Source organism: Dendropsophus ebraccatus, chromosome 2 (assembly GCF_027789765.1).
Source record: "Dendropsophus ebraccatus isolate aDenEbr1 chromosome 2, aDenEbr1.pat, whole genome shotgun sequence".
NCBI lineage: Eukaryota > Metazoa > Chordata > Amphibia > Anura > Hylidae > Dendropsophus > Dendropsophus ebraccatus.
Genome location: NC_091455.1, coordinates 6,041,658 through 6,058,856, shown reverse-complemented (window position 1 = coordinate 6,058,856; position 17,199 = coordinate 6,041,658). Strand labels below are relative to the sequence as shown.

Here is a 17,199-nt window from a genome sequence, read left to right as displayed (position 1 = left end):
CCCCGCAATCATACTATCACACCAGAAGGAACAAGATGGTGCCACCCTATCACCGCCACATGGTGTAATGTAGTCCAGGCCTGGATGTTGCTTCATGTCTCAGGCGTTATCCCTCTCATTTGCTTCTGACATGTAAAAAGGTTTGATTGGGCAGTCAGTCCCCACAACAAGCCAGGAGAAGCACACAGCTAAGCGCTTCACTCCATGGCTCACTGCCCTTTTCTTCCGTATTGTTCTAGACATCATGGCAGATCTGACCAACTGGACGCTAAGCAAAATCAAAACTTTTTACACATTTTTGTGCCACATCAAAAGCCTTTGCGAAGGGCAGGGCTGTAACACATAGTGGACACAGACATGGTGCCATGGTGGCAGGAGCCACGTGTCCGGTGTAATGGCTCTCAGCATGTAACATGAGACCTTGTTTATTCTGGCTGATTCATGGCTACATGACATAGTGACGTCCCCAGCTCTGCCCGCTGCAGGATGTCAGGAGGATGTGGAGTCTCCGCTCTACAGGCAGATCCTGTTGGTATCTATGATATATGACTCCCAGCCAGGCATGGGTCCGGCTCACTCTGCCACCACGGGCGCCACACACCCCAGCCTGCAGAATGACAATGCTACAGGGATTTCTTTAAAGAAGTTGTTCACCCCAAAAAAATTCTTTCAAATCAACTGGTCCCAGCAAGTGCCAGAAATGTTTAATTTACTTCTATTAAAAAATGTCCACTCTTCCAGTACTTATCAGCTGCTGTTTGTGCTGCAGGAAGTGGTGTATTTCTCTCAAGTCTGACCAGTTCATTTGAAAGAAAACATTTTTAGGGGGACAGCCCCTTTAATAATACATCTATATTCCAGTAAAGTACTAAGCAGGTACTGGGGGGCTACAGAGACACCTAATGATCCCCAACACATTATTCAATAGTCATCTGAATCCGCTGATCTGTTCCTACCTGTCTTTAGCCTTCACAGATCTGTTCCTACCTGCAGCCTAACACCAGGAGCTGGCGCCATTGATCTATGTGATCTACGCATGACATGGGACAGTACATCAACGCAAGGTGAGGAGACGGCTTATTTTATAAGCTTGCTAATGGAAATCCCTCCTTAGGGAGCAGCCGCATTATATGCGCTGCAGCGCCAGTCACAAACATGACATGCCTCACGACTCTGGCACATGTACACAATAAACCCTGCAGTCACAGTGTCCTGCACTCCCATCATGCCTTGCAGGGTCATATGCTGCACTTTGGTCCAAGGTGGAGGAGTGTTGGGTCCTTATTGCCACAGCGGATGAATCATTCACTCCATGTTCTGTGTCCAGGATGAGAATGTGGTGGGAGCGGAGCGCTCTCCGGGAATAATGAGATGACGGTGACAGTCACACAATATTCCTGTATTCGCTTGTCCTGGGTGGGGGGTGGGGGACGTCACAATCTGCTATAGAACGGCCTCCATGAAGCTTGTGTCCAGGTGCTGGATCAGAACCCGGATGAAGGACATTTCTTTCCTGGTGTTCTCGAAGATGATACGTGGATCATCGGACTGGCAGCGCAGGCAGTTTGGTGCCATAACCATGGCTAGATTACTGACGTCCATTTTTGTGACAGCCACGTTGGCTGGCTGTACAAATACCTGCAAGACAGAAGGAACAGGGAATTAGAGAAAGTCCAGGAGATGTTCATTACAGTAGTGGCTCTAAGTGCTACTGGCTAAGGGGTCGGGCTCATAACAGATACAGCAGAATGGTCAGCCGACCATCACCGGCCGATCCAGGTAGATACAGCAGAATGGTCAGTCAAAGAGACCATCAACGGCCCATCCAGGCAGATACAGCAAAATAGTGAGCCAAAAAGAGGCCAATCCGGGTAGATACCGAAGAAAGGTCAGCCAAAGAGACCATCACCGGCCGATCCAGGCAGATACCGCAGAATGGTCAGCCAAAGAGACCATCACCGGCCGATCCGGGCAGATACAGCAGAATAGTCAGCCAAAGAGACCATCACCGGCCGATCCGGGCAGATACAGCAGAATGGTCAGCCAAAGAGACCATCACTGGCCGATCCGGGCAGATACAGCAGAATGGTCAGCCAAAGAGACCATCACCGGCCGATCCGGGCAGATACAGCAGAATAGTCAGCCAAAGATACCATCACCGGTCGATCCTGGCAGATACCGCAGAATGGTCAGCCAAAGAGACCATCACCAGACGATCCGGGCAGATACAGCAGAATGGTCAGCCAAAGATACCATCACCGGTCGATCCTGGCAGATACCGCAGAATGGTCAGCCAAAGAGACCATCACCGGACGATCCGGGCAGATACAGCAGAATGGTCAGCCAAAGAGACCATCACCAGACGATCCGGGCAGATACAGCAGAATGGTCAGCCAAAGATACCATCACCAGACGATCCGGGCAGATACAGCAGAATGGTCAGCCAAAGAGAGGCCGATCCGGGCAGATACAGCAGAATGGTCAGCCAAAGAGAGGCCGATCCGGGCAGATGCCGCAGAATAGTCAGCCAAAGAGACCTAACCTGAGCGCCTCCCACCCTACACGCACCCCTTCACCTCCACTATGCTCCACACCCTCCAGCAAGGTGTCCAAGCGCAGCGTTCAACTGTCCCTGCAGCAGACCTTTGAACGGAAGCGCAAATACACTGCCACTCACCCGCATGCACAAGCCCTAAATGTGCACATAGGCAAACTGCTAAGCTTGGAGATGCTGCCCTATCGGCTGGTAGAGACAGAGGCTTTTAGGAACCTCATGGCGGTGGCTGTCCCTCGGTACTCTGTCCCAGCCCTACACCAGCACGTGTTGGATAACATCATTCGTGCCCTGACCAACGCGGTCAGCGACAAGGTTCACCTAACCACGGACACGTGGACAAGTGCTGGCAGGCAGGGACACTATATCTCCCTGACAGCACATTGGGTCAACTTGGTGGAGGCTAGGATAGAGTCTGACCCTGGTTCCGCTCATGTGCTGCCCACACCAAGGATTGTGGGGCCTACCTCGGTTGCAGTCTCTCATGATTTGTATACCTCTTTCTTCTCCTCTTCTTCCTCCTCCTCTCAATTACCCTCCACGGCAGCTCTACAACTCGGCAGCCTCCCACATGTACCATGCCTGGCCCGCGTGTTACCATCCCGCTGCTGTGTCTGCTTCAAACCTCCTTGCTCAGCCTGAAGTCTGAGACTTTGCCTTCGTCTCAGGAGACGGGTGAAGAACATCCGCCACTAGATAGCCAGACCACCCTGACATCAGTTTGTCACCACGGAGTAGAGGATGAGGAGGATGAAGTAGAGGAGGAAGAGGAGCAGACTGCTGCCGCGACTGAAGAGGGTACCCATGCTCAATCCTTAGTTGTTGAGCGTGTATGACCTGAAGAGAAGGAATTGGTGGAGGAGGAGGAAATTGAGCCTATTGAGGAGAAGGAGTTATTGAGTGTTGGGACGCTGGTGCACATGGCTGACTTTATGTTAGGCTGTCTTTCCCGTGACCCTCAGGTTAAAAAATTTTTTGACAACACCGATTACTGGGTGTTCACCCTTCTGGACCCTCGGTACAAACAGAACTTTTCCACTGTCATTCCTGCCGAGGAACACAGTATGAGAGTGAATTAATATCAACAGGCCCTGGTGCAGAAGTTGAAAATTTACTTTCCATCTGACACCACTAGCGCCAGAGGACATAGTTCTGTGGTCCAAAGAGCGGGGGAGAGGAGGGGTGGAGCAGGCAGCTTGTCAAGGGGCAGGGGAACACTCTCCAAGGCCTTTGACAGTTTCATGGCACCCCAGCAGGACTGTCAACCGTCCCCAATCTAGACAGAGTAGGGGGGGGGCCTTCAGAAGCATGGTGAGGGAGTACCTTGCTGACCATACCAACGTCCTTCCCGATCACTTTGCTACATACAACTACTGGGTTGCAAAGCTGGATACGTGGCCCGAACTGGCGCTTTACACCTTGGAGGTTCTGGTCTGCCCTGCCGCTAGCGTGTTGTCAGAGCGGGTCTTCAGTGCAGCTAGTGCCATCCTCACTGATAAGCGCACCCGCCTGTCAACTGACAGTACTGACAGGCTGATGTTTATAAAAGTAAACAAAGCCTGGATTTCACCTGAATTCAACTGTCCACCCGGGGAACGCAGCTTAACATTAAGATTCTTGGTATCTCCTCTCCTCCTTTAATTCTCAGCCAACAGCCAAGTCTTCTTCCGCCATGCTGTGTCTGGCCTAATTTTTGGGAGGCTCACTTGCTACCTCACTCACTTTTAACAGTTCTCACTGCCGTGCTCTGACGTCACACTAAGTCTGCGGAGGAGCGGGACTGGTTGCCGGGCGCCCGTCGATCGCGTCCCCAGCAAACAGCCATCTGCGTTATCTTTTTCTGTGTAGCCGCAGCCAGGGCCTTAACACCCCCGGTCGATTGGCATCAGGTGTACCCTTGATGGTGACTGACAGCTGGACTAGCCAGTTAGCTGTCAGCACCTAGGTTTGGGTCTACTATAAATCCCAGCCCCTGGCCTCACTCCAATTTTTTGGGAGGCTCACTTGCTTCCTCACTCACTTTTAATGGTTCTCTGTGTGCTCACTGCCATGCTGTGTCTGGCCTAATTTTTGGGAGGCTCACTTGCTTCCTCACTCACTTTTAATGGTTCTCTGTGTCCTCACTGCCATGCTGTGTCTGGCCTAATTTTTGGGAGGCTCACTTGCCACCTCACTGACTTTTAATGGTTCTCTGTGTCCTGACTGCTATGCTCTGACGTCACTACGTCTGCAGAGGAGCAAGACTGGTTGCTAGGGGCCCGACGATTGCGTCCCCGGCAACCAGACAGCTCTGTTATCTTTTTTTTGTGTAGCCACGGCCAGGGCCTCACCACCCCCGGTCGATCGGCATCAGGTGTACCCTTGATGGTGACTGACAGCTGGCCTAGCCAGTTAGCTGTCAGCACCTGGGTTCGTGTCCACTATAAATCCCAGCCCCTGGTCTCACTTCAATTTTTTGGGAGGCTCACTTGCTTACTCACTTTTAATGGTTTTCTTTGTGCTCAGTGCCATGCTGTTTCTGGCCTAATTTTTGGGAGGCTCACAGGTTACCGCTTCTACCTTGGTCACTCTGTCCTCACCCCCATTCTGTGTCAGGCTAAATTTTGGGGTGGTTCATATGCTACCTCTGTTTTTAATGGTTCTCTGTGTCCTCACCGCCATGCTGTGTCAGGAAAAGTTTTTGTGTGGTTCATCATATGCTACCTCTGTTTTAATGGTTCCCTGTGTTCTCATTGCCATGCTGTGTCAGGCTGAGTTTTTGGGTGGTTCATATGTCTACCTCTGTTTTAACCAGGCTGTTGCCCAGAATTTGGCATAATGGTGCCATTAGGCAGCCTCAGAGGCATGCATACATGCTGCCCCTGCTGTTTCCTGTGCATTACCGTTGTGTTTCCATCATTATCTGAGGTTGACAGGTTTTCACACGACCTTCCCCCTACCGAACTTGGGTCCCCTGCAAAAATGCTCAAGTTTCCCATTGACTTTAATGGGGTTCGTTACTCGAAACGAGCACTCGAGTATCGAGAAATATTCATCTTGAGTAACGAGCACCTGAGCATTTTAGTACTCGCTCATCACTAATCACTAATGATATATATATATAATGTTAATTTCTATGTAAGCAAGGGCTGCACTGACATTACTAATGATATAGTCCTTGCTAAACGATCAATGAGCTGTGTAATAGGCTCAGTATACAAGCATCCATCTAGTAGATCGGTGCTTGCTTACAATAAATGTTGGCCCTTAGTTTACACAGACCAGGCTGAACGTGGGACAGCACATCTGGCAGCAACTTACCTCCTTAGGGTGAATTCACACGCAGCAGATTGGGGCAGGAAATTCTACTACTATATATAAACGGCACAGTCACAGATATTTCTGCAACCAATGTGCTCCCCATCGTGTAAATCCACAGCATTCAGACCAGGACTAGCGGCCATAAAATACAGACACAGAAATGCATCTATGTAACACATGTATGAGCATAGAAGGAAGCAGAAGCATCACCTGTAGGAAGCGAATGAGGTAGCACAGCACCATCTTGTTCAGTTTTGGGAGCGAATGCACGACTGCGATGGCCGCCTCCGGGTTCTCATAGTGGGTGATGCACTGCTCATAGAATTCATGAGGAATCAGAGGCTCCTCCAGCTCCCGGTACCACAGCTTTAGTAAAGACGCTGCGAGAAGAAGAGCAGAGAACGTTATCAGAGTTTTGTTTTTTTTATTTATTTATTTATTTATTTTTTTTTTGGGGGGGGGGGGGGGGGGGGGGGGGGGGGGTTCTCGCCATTATATAATAGGACAGTGCCCCTCCTGTGCAGTGCAGTGCAGTCCCTTAGTCATGCTGCACTACATTACACCCCCACATGCACAGCCCCTTAGTCATACTACACTACATACATCCCCACCAGTGCAGCCCCTTAGTCATGCAGCACTGCATACACCCCCACCTGCACAGCCCCTTAGTCATGCTGTACTACTTACACCCCCACCTGCACAGCCCCTTAGTCATGCTGCACTACATACACCCCCACCTGCACAGCCCCTTAGTCATGCTGCACTACATACACCCCACAAGTGCAGCCCCTTAGTCATGCTTCACTACATACACCCCCACCAGTGCAGCCCCTTAGTCATGCTGCCCTACTTACACCCCCACAGACCCTTAGTCATGCTGCACTACATACACCCCCACCAGTGCAGCCCCTTAGTCCTACTGCACTACATACACCCCCACCAGTGCAGCCCCTTAGTCATGCCGCACTACATACACCCCCACCAGTGCAGCCCCTTAGTCATGCTGCACTACATACACCCCACCAGTGCAGCCCCTTAGTCATGCTGCACTACATACACCCCCACCAGTGCAGCCCCTTAGTCATGCTATACTACTTACACCCCCACAGCCCCTTAGTCATGCTGCACTACATACACCCCCACCAGTGCAGCCCCTTAGTCATGCTGCACTACATACACCCCCACCAGTGCAGCCCCTTAGTCATGCCGCACTACATACACCCCCACCAGTGCAGGGAACTGAGCTGTATAGTGGCGGGGCCTCTGGTGCGGCACCACATGCACATCCACCTGCGCAGCCCCCTCCTTTTCACGCTCATTCGTGTAGCCAGACTTGACACCTGAATACTATGTGGAGAAGTGTAAGAGGTGACGCAGGATCTCCGCATTTAGAACAGACCCTCCTCCCTCCAGTTGCCATGGTAACAAGGTGCTGCACCAGGGACAGCAGCAGAGTATTGCAGCGTACAATGTCATTCAGGGAAGAGGAGGTGGGAGACGGGTATATTGTGAGAGGTCCGACTGCCCCCCAGCACAGCAGGACACATGGGGGTGCCCAGCACAGGAGTAATGAGAGAATAAGCCTCCAATGCCTTAGGGCCACACACAAGACATTCTCATTACTTTGTGGCTTCAGAGTCAAAATCCACACTGCATTCTGGGTAAAGAGATGTACACAATGCCTCCCATAATGACCCACAGAATGGTCTCCACAGCTGCTGAGCCAGCAGGTGGTGTGAGGGAATCAAAGAGCTTGATGATGAATGCAGCTCTGGATGTGACTAGAGAAAAGGCTGTTAAAGCTGTGATCTGATTGGTTGTTTAGATAATGTGTATAATCAGGTCTAACCTGGAACGTGTGGGTCCTCCAGGCCGGTGGGAATCTTCCATTGATCCACTTGCAGCTTTAGGGCATTGACTTCATCTATATCTCCAGGAACCCTGAAAGGACAAGCAGTGATGGAGACGTGTAACACCGAGCATAGAGCGTACACTATGTGCACACTGACAGGAAAGGGAGGACCGCATACACCAGATACCATAGAGAGTACACTGTGTGCACACTGACAGGACTGGGAGCACCGCATACACCAGACACCAGAGAGTACACTGTGTGCACACTGACAGGACTGGGAGCACCGCATACACAAGACACCATAGAGAGTACTGTGTGCACACTGACAGGACTGGGAGCACCGCATTCACCAGACACCATAGAGAGTACACTGTGTGCACACTGACAGGATACACCAGATACCATAGAGCGTACACTGTGTGCACACTGACAGGAAAGGGAGGACCACATACACCAGATACCATAGAGAGTACACTGTGTGCACACTGACAGGACTGGGAGCACCGTATACACCAGACACCATAGAGAGTACACTGTGTGCACACTGACAGGAATGGGAGCACCGCATACACCAGATACCATAGAGCGTACACTGTGTGCACACTGACAGGACTGAGAGCACCGCATACACCAGAGAGTACACTGTGTGCACACTGACAGGACTGGGAGCACCGCATACACCAGACACCATAGAGAGTACACTGTGTGCACACTGACAGGACTGGGAGCACCGTATACACCAGACACCATAGAGAGTACACTGTGTGCACACTGACAGGACTGGGAGCACCGCATACACCAGATACCATAGAGTGTACACTGTGTGCACACTGACAGGACTGGGAGCACCACATACACCAGACACCATAGAGCGTACACTGTGTGCACACTGACAGGACTGGGAGCACCGCATACACCAGATACCATAGAGCGTACACTGTGTGCACACTGACTATCCTCTCCTTATATAACATGACAGGACTGGGAGCACCGTATACTCCAGATATCAAAGAGAGTACACTGTGTGCACACTGACAGGACTGGGAGCACTGCATACACCAGAGATCTGTAAGACATACCTGAAAATGCCCTCGGTTTGGTCACCGTTGAGTGCCAGCACCTCCTCGGAGAGCCGGGTCTGTACCCAGGGCAGCTGCCGCTCAGGATACTTCTCTTTCTGCATATTCATGATCTCCTGTAGGGAGCTGCCGAACATGGACGGGCTGAACACGGCATTGCGAGCGTGCTTGATTTCTTCAAGGTTTGGTTTCTTCAATCCCTAGAAGGATAATAATAGTGCTCATGTACAACGTTGGGTTCACACAGCATTTTTACAGTAAATTTTTTCATCTGTTTTATTAAAAAAAAAGGATGCATTTGTGCGCATCTGTTTTTCCATTGACTTTCATTATAAAAAAAAAATAAAAACAGCGTACACAAAAATGGGGCTGACTGTTTTTGTGTATGTTAAAAAAACGGATGTGTGTTGGTCTGTTTTTTTTTTTCTTTTTTAATCCTTTTTTAATAATGGAAGTCAATGGAAAAACAAAAACACCGTCCTGTAACCCTGTCGGTGTCCGCGTTAGGATGGGTCATACGGCCGCTATATACCAGGATCTCAGCTATTATAATAGGGTATATACTCCTGCATAGGCCTGGGAGGTGTCAGCCATCCTCATGCGTTCTATATCCAGCGCACTATAGAAGGATAAAGCGATGTACAGCTCAGGCAGACAGATGGCTCCCAGCACGGCGCTGTGTGCTCACAGGTAGCCCAGTCCTCCCTGCCGATAGACAAGACATTATCCACATCACTAATACGATTACAGGCGTGACCTCTGCCCCAGAAGCTGAACTCTGCAGTGAAGACATCCTGTAATCTGCATGAGATCAATGGACCATTCACTACAGACAGTCCTGCTCCAGGTCACATACAGACCCCCTCCTCCCAGTACAGAGCCAGCCATTAATACATATCTAGGACCAATACAATACAAGCCAGCCTAGATACGTAGGGGTCAGACCTCCAAACATAAAGCCACAGAGGTCCGTAGGGGTCAGACCCCCAAACATAAAGCCACAGAGGTCCGTAGGGGTCAGACCCATAAACATAAAGCCACAGGGGTCCGTAGGGGTCAGACCCCCAAACATAAAGCCACAGAGGTCCGTAGGGGTCAGACCCCCAAACATAAAGCCACAGAGGTCCGTAGGGGTCAGACCCCCAAACATAAAGCCACAGAGGTCCGTAGGGGTCAGACCCATAAACATAAAGCCACAGAGGTCCGTAGGGGTCAGACCCCCAAACATAAAGCCACAGAGGTCCGTAGGGGTCAGACCCCCAAACATAAAGCCACAGAGGTCCGGAGGGGTCAGATCAGACCTGGTAAATATCAGTTTCCTCGCTGACCGGTTCTGTACATGTTTATGTGCAGGAATAATCTACAGGGGCCTAATGCAAGATGTGACTGAGTCCCAGGGTCCCAGGGGCTGGACAAACTTTTGATTGCGCGCGCCCCCCCCCCCCCCTGTCCTGACATCTCGGGGGTGAATAGTTGTGCAGTCAGTGTGTGTCCTGACATCTCGGGGGTGAATAGTTGTGCAGTCAGTGTGTGTCCTGACATGATGGGGGTGAATAGTTGTGCAGTCAGTGTGTGTGTCCTGATATGATGGGGGTGAATAGTTGTGCAGTCAGTGTGTGTCCTGACATGATGGGGGTGAATAGTTGTGCAGTCAGTGTGTGTCCTGACATCTCGGGGGTGAATAGTTGTGCAGTCAGTGTGTGTCCTGACATCTCGGGGGTGAATAGTTGTGCAGTCAGTGTGTGTCCTGACATGATGGGGATGAATAGTTGTGCAGTCAGTGTGTGTGTCCTGATATGATGGGGGTGAATAGTTGTGCAGTCAGTGTGTGTCCTGACATGATGGGGGTGAATAGTTGTGCAGTCAGTGTGTGTCCTGACATCTCGGGGGTGAATAGTTGTGCAGTCGGTGTGTGTCCTGACATCTCGGGGTGAATAGTTGTGCAGTCAGTGAGTGTTCTGACATCTCGGGGTGAATAGTTGTGCAGTCAGTGTGTGTCCTGACATCTCGGGGGTGAATAGTTGTGCAGTCAGTGTGTGTCCTGACATGATGGGGGTGAATAGTTGTGCAGTCAGTGTGTGTCCTGACATCTCGGGGGTGAATAGTTGTGCAGTCAGTGTGTGTCCTGACATGATGGGGGTGAATAGTTGTGCAGTCAGTGTGTGTCCTGACATGATGGGGGTGAATAGTTGTGCAGTCAGTGTGTGTCCTGACATCTCGGGGGTGAATAGTTGTGCAGTCAGTGAGTGTGTCCTCCATCTACATGCAGCACGTGTTCAGGGCCTGAGGGTGAAGCAGAAGCCGTCAGCAGGAGGTGACAGGACTGCGCTCTCCATACAGGCCTCCCCTCCTTCTGTTCTCTATGACACAAGCTGTCACTGGGCAGAGATGGCGGCGGTCACATGTATGTTCCTATGATAAGATGAGGAGTATGCAGAGTGTTCGGCCGTACATCACTGCAGACACAGCACAACGTGCGGACGTCCCAGCGGACGGAGACAGCGCAGATTAATCCAGGAGACAGACACATTAAAGAAAGACGTCTGTGCGCCAATGCTGAGGACCCGGCCGGCTCATTAAGATGCTGCGCTATCACACCGAGGGCGTACGGGAGGAGGGGGGGGGGGCAGTGCGGCTGGTTACCATGGTAACACTGTCCTCTCACTGCAGAACCAGAATTGATAACGCCGGTTACCAGCATCCGTATATGAGAGCAAGATATGGATTCCCCCCATATACACCTCATGTACCTGAGCCCAGCGGAGATCTCCCACTCACCCCCCATATACACCTCATGTACCTGAGCCCAGCGGAGATTCCCCCCCCATATACACCTCAGGTACCTGAGCCCAGCGGAGATCTCCCCCCTCACACCCCATATACACCTCATGTACCTGAGCCCAGCGGAGATCTCCCCCCCCCCCCATATACACCTCAGGTACCTGAGCCCAGCAGAGAACACCCCCCCAAATATACAGCCAACGACATATACACCCTATGTACCTGAGCCCAGCAGAGACATAGATCCCCCCCCCCCTCCCCCCATATACACCCTATATACCTGAGCCCAGCGGAGCACCCCCCCCCCCCAAATATACACCCAACGACATATACGCCCTATGTACCTGAGCCCAGAAGAGACATAGATTCCCCCCCCCCATATACACCCTATATACCTGAGCCCAGCGGAGATAAAGATCCCCCCAACCCTGTATACACACACAACACCACAACATACACCTCATGTACCTGATCCACCAGAAGTACAGATCCCTACTGCAGAATACACCCCTTATATACACCCATCATATACCCAGTGATGGGGATACAGTCATGTATATATATCACAGCCAGTGATGGGGATACAGTCATGTATATATATCACAGCCAGTGATGGGGATACAGTCATGTATATATCACACCCAGTGATGGGGATACAGTCATGTATATATCACACCCAGTGATGGGGATACAGTCATGTATATATCACACCCAGTGATGGGGATACAGTCATGTATATATATCACACCCAGTGATGGGGATACAGTCATGTATATATATCACACCCAGTGATGGGGATACAGTCATGTATATATCACACCCAGTGATGGGGATACAGTCATGTATATATCACACCCAGTGATGGGGATACAGTCATGTATATCACACCCAGTGATGGGGATACAGTCATGTATATATCACACCCAGTGATGGGGATACAGTCATGTATATATCACACCCAGTGATGGGGATACAGTCATGTATATATCACACCCAGTGATGGGGATACAATCATGTATATATCAAACCTAATGATGGGGATATAGTCATGTATATATATCACACCCAGTGATGAGGATACAAACATGTATATATCACACCCAGTGATGGGGATACAGTCATGTATATATCACACCCAGTGATGGGGATACAGTCATGTATATATCACACCCAGTGATGGGGATACAGTCATGTATATATCACACCCAGTGATGGGGATACAGTCATGTATATATCACACCCAGTGATGGGGATACAGTCATGTATATATCACACCCAGTGATGGGGATACAGTCATGTATATATCACACCCAGTGATGGGGATACAGTAATGTATATATCACACCCAGTGATGGGGATATAATCATGTATATATCACACCCAGTGATGGGGATATAATCATGTATATTACACCCAGTGATGGGGATACAGTCATGTGTATATCACACCCAGCAATGGGGATACAAACATGTATATATCAAACCTAGTGATGGGGATACAGTCATGTATTTAACACCCAGTGATGGGGATACAATCATGTATATCACACCCAGTGATGGGGATACAATCATGTATATCACACCCAGTGATGGGGATACAATCATGTATATCACACCCAGTGATGGGGATACAGTCATTTATATCACACCCAGTGATGGGGATACAGTCATGTATATCACACCCAGTGATGGGGATACAGTCATGTATATCACACCCAGTGATTGGGATACAGTCATGTATATCACACCCAGTGATTGGGATACAGTCATGTATATCACACCCAGTGATGGGGATACCATCATGAACATACATCTGTATAGGATATTCACAATGTTCCTCCATCAGAAGAGATAGAAGCATGACATGAACTTTGTGTAGGGAGTTTGTACCTTCTTCGCTCCCAGCAGGGCCGCCTTCTGGAGTTTCCTGTAGCAGTATTTGGCATAGGTGCTGATCGCTACTCCTACAAGACAAAGAGGACACAGCGTGAGTACTCTGAGGTAACAGGTTCGTATACTCTTATATGGTCGGAGTAAAATATTACTGATCCAACATACATAGTCTTCTTATCACCAATCAAATCATGAACATGTAATAAGAAAGTAACAGGGACCGATCTGGGATACAGAAGCCTGCGAACTTAAATCAGTGTTCAGCACTCATCTAATAAAACCAAAGTAAAGACACGATAAGCACTGGCAGATAAAAGCAGAAGTGTGATCGCTGCTCTGGATGTGGCAGCACTCAGCATTAGTAAAAGCTATGTAGTCAGAGGTATAAGTCGAGTGTAATAAGGTATCTATGTTCTTTACCTCTCTATTATTGTGGCTACAGTATGTTAGCTCTTGGGGTCAGCACTGTCTCCATCGCTTGGGGTGGATGAACACCTTGTGACTTCACAGGTCAGGGAGAGCGGCCATTGCTGCCCCCTGTGTCTGTATACCTGATAAAGGGCCGATCATTGCTCTGCAGAACAGATCATTGGGCAGGGATTGATCACTGGACACTGTGTATTGATTCTGTCAGTCAATCTACACACTGTATTGAATTTCCTATAGGTGACACCATCATTATTGGGCAGGGAAGCAGAAAGGGCCCTGGAGCGTCACAGGACACACACGATGGCTTCATCTATAGTTCATGTATTATATGTACAGCAAATATACTTTTATATACAGAAACAATGAACACAGACATGGACCAACGAAACAACCTCCAGACAGGAAAGCCTTCACAGAGGAATAGCATTTATATTGCCACAAACTCCAGGGCGCTGTACATATGAAATACAGTATATCAGGAAACAAAGACAGCAAGTACAACACACTTGAGCTTACTGGCTGACAGATGGGTAAGACATGACCCTTCCCCAAGAGCTTACAATCTGAGAGGAGAGAAGCTGCTCACAGGGTACGGCAGCAGGGGCTGCAAAGTATAGTCTGAGTGTGGTGTCCTACCACGAGTGTTACTATTATATACACCCTTTAGAAAAGTCTGTACTAATTGTACTTGTGTGGTGATTAAAGTACTACTAAAGTTTCGCCACTAGGTCGCTGTATTAGATATGTGTATCCAGATGCTGCACGGCTGAACTGTGTAAAGGGTTACTGTTTGTTTGTATGTCACATGGATCTGCGAACCAATGGGAATCTGTTCTTCTTCTCTCATATTATCTCTCTCGTTACTTCTTCTGTTTGCACTCTTCACCCACTCACAGCGCACCTTAGAGGCACTGAGGAAGAAAGTCACATGGGTGTAGGAGGTGCATAAGTCTTTTGTGTTGGACATTGTGGAGGAAGGACGCAAGTTAGAAAGCTCTCTACAGTGGTCCTCACTGGGCCCTGGACCTCTGCCAGGTCTCCTACTCTGGTCAGTCTTAGCTAGAACCCCGTATGGGTAGGACACAAGACAGCACACAGTTTTCTTCTCAGTAACGCTACACAACACTATGCAGTGTTAGACCCTCACAAGAAAGGACAAATCAGAGACAACCTCAACCCACGCCAAGGACAAGAAGAGTCACAGAGCAGGACAGTATCCACACACACCAGTAAGCTAGGAACTGATCTGGATAGAGCAAAGTTGCGCAAAGGCTAGAAACTCTATCTCGCAGCACGGTTGTCAGCAGGTAAGCCTCAGCATTCCACTTACCCCAGGTAACAAGGTCTGGGCCTTGTGTCACCCCCTAGGATGGTTCAGCCAAATCTAGTGGGCATCAGGTGGTGTGAAGACTAACAAGTCAATACATAGAAGAAGAAGGACACTTGTGCCCAAGTATTCTTCTACCTCATCCTCCAACATCCCGGCAGAGCACAGTACTACTTAGGTTGAGACTCAGGACATCCTCCTATCTGCTACTCTGATTTTTGTATTACTCAACACGCTACTCAGTCAGCACAAGTGTATTCTACCTAACATTCCTATCACAGACTCAGTTGCTATATTGTCAATTATTGGTCTATAAGTTTTATCAAGTGTATTATCAAGTGTTTTATCAAGAGAAACATCATAATTGTGTAACCTGCGGCAAGCACGTACTTTCTTAGTAAACCGGGCTTATATATGATAAAAATATCCTTCATCTTACACCGAAACAGTACACACCGTAATCTTGGGACACTTCCCCTTTCTGTGGGTGGCAGATCCAATAGTCCGGGAGCTTCACTACACCGTGCTGGCCATCCGTGACTACACTATCCTAAGGGACCCCATAGCAGCCCAGCAGGACACTGACCACAGGGGAAAAAGGTACAATGGGCCTCATAAAATAAAAGCAGGCGTGCCATAACACCTGTGTGCCCACCAGGCACTGTCGTCACAAATTAACACCTCGAGGTCCAGCTGTATCTTGGCCAACCACCACTCGAGTAGTGTCACACTTTACCATCTAGCAGGTGACCGGCCGATCCTCCGACACAACACCACCCCTGGAGGCTCACACCACATGAGCACCTATCTGTGATGGAGAGAAGCTGCTCACAGAGTACAGCAGAGGCTGCAGAGTATAGTATGAGCACCTATCTTTGATAGAGAGAAGCTGCTCACAGGGTACAGCAGAGGCTGCAGAGTATAGTCTGAGAACCTATCTGTGATTGTACACCCATCCCTCCGAAAAACCCCAACCCCCCCCCCCCCCCACACACACACACACACACACACACACACACACACCTTCTTATTGGACCATCTGACATATCCACCATTGTCTAAGCCCTACATGAGACTGTGAAATGCGAAGTGCCTTGTTATACGGATTACAGACTGGCAAAACCTCTTGAACAATGTCCCTGACGCCGGTGTTCTTCCCGGCTTCAGGCTCAGATGATGAAATTCAGCTTTTACCAAATTCACCTCTTTCTGAGACCAATCAATTGTTACAAGACAAAGCACCAGATCAATTTCACTGTGTATATCGGCAGCCATCACTGTGTATACTGGCAAGCCATCACTGTGTATACCGGCAGCCGTCACTGTGTATACCGGCAAGCCATTACTGTGTATACCGGCAGCAGTCACTGTGTATACCGGCAAGCCATTACTGTGTATACCGGCAGTCTTTATAATCTTTGCAATCTGTACATAATAAGCAGAGGAGGGTATAGATAAGGTCTAAGATGCTGCCCCCCTCTGTCTGGCTTTTGAGCAAAGTTGTAAGTAATAGTACTAGACCAGGTAAATGAGTGCTGATCTGCTAGATTGGTGCTTGTTTGCAGAGCCTATTATATGGTATTATACAAGGCCCGGGCATGCTCCTAATGAAGTGTCTGTATGACCTCCCTACAAGGCACGGGCATGCTCCTGATGAGGTGGCTGTATGACCTCCCTACAAGGCCCGGGCATGCTCCTGATGAGATGTCTGTATGACCTCCCTACAAGGCCCGGGCATGCTCCTGATGAGATGTCTGTATGACCTTCCTACAAGGCCCGGGCATGCTCCTGATGAGGTGTATGACCTCCCTACAAGGCCGGGCATGCTCCTGATGAGGTGTATGACCTCCCTACAAGGCCCGGGCATGCTCCTTATGGGGTGGCTGTATGACCTCCCTACAAGGCCCGGGCATGCTCCTGATGGGGTGGCTGTATGACCTCCCTACAAGGCCCGGGCATGCTCCTGATGAGGTGTATGACCT

General features: G+C 49.6%; 1 protein-coding gene across 5 annotated transcripts in view; it reads right to left on the bottom strand.

Moving 5' to 3' along the window:
- Positions 1–1,065: 1,065 nt before the first annotated feature.
- The window catches only part of ARHGAP39 (Rho GTPase activating protein 39), a 101,673-nt gene continuing 85,539 nt past the window's right edge, over positions 1,066–17,199 (bottom strand). For all 5 annotated transcript variants that reach the window (XM_069956954.1, XM_069956955.1, XM_069956953.1 and 2 more), the window contains 5 exons: positions 13,459–13,532; positions 8,789–8,988; positions 7,704–7,795; positions 6,065–6,234; positions 1,066–1,638 (listed from right to left, as the gene is read on the bottom strand). In XM_069956954.1, coding sequence (XP_069813055.1) covers positions 1,444–1,638; positions 6,065–6,234; positions 7,704–7,795; positions 8,789–8,988; positions 13,459–13,532 — 731 coding nt within the window. In that variant the 3' untranslated portion in view covers positions 1,066–1,443. The remainder of the gene's footprint in view (positions 1,639–6,064; positions 6,235–7,703; positions 7,796–8,788; positions 8,989–13,458; positions 13,533–17,199) is intronic.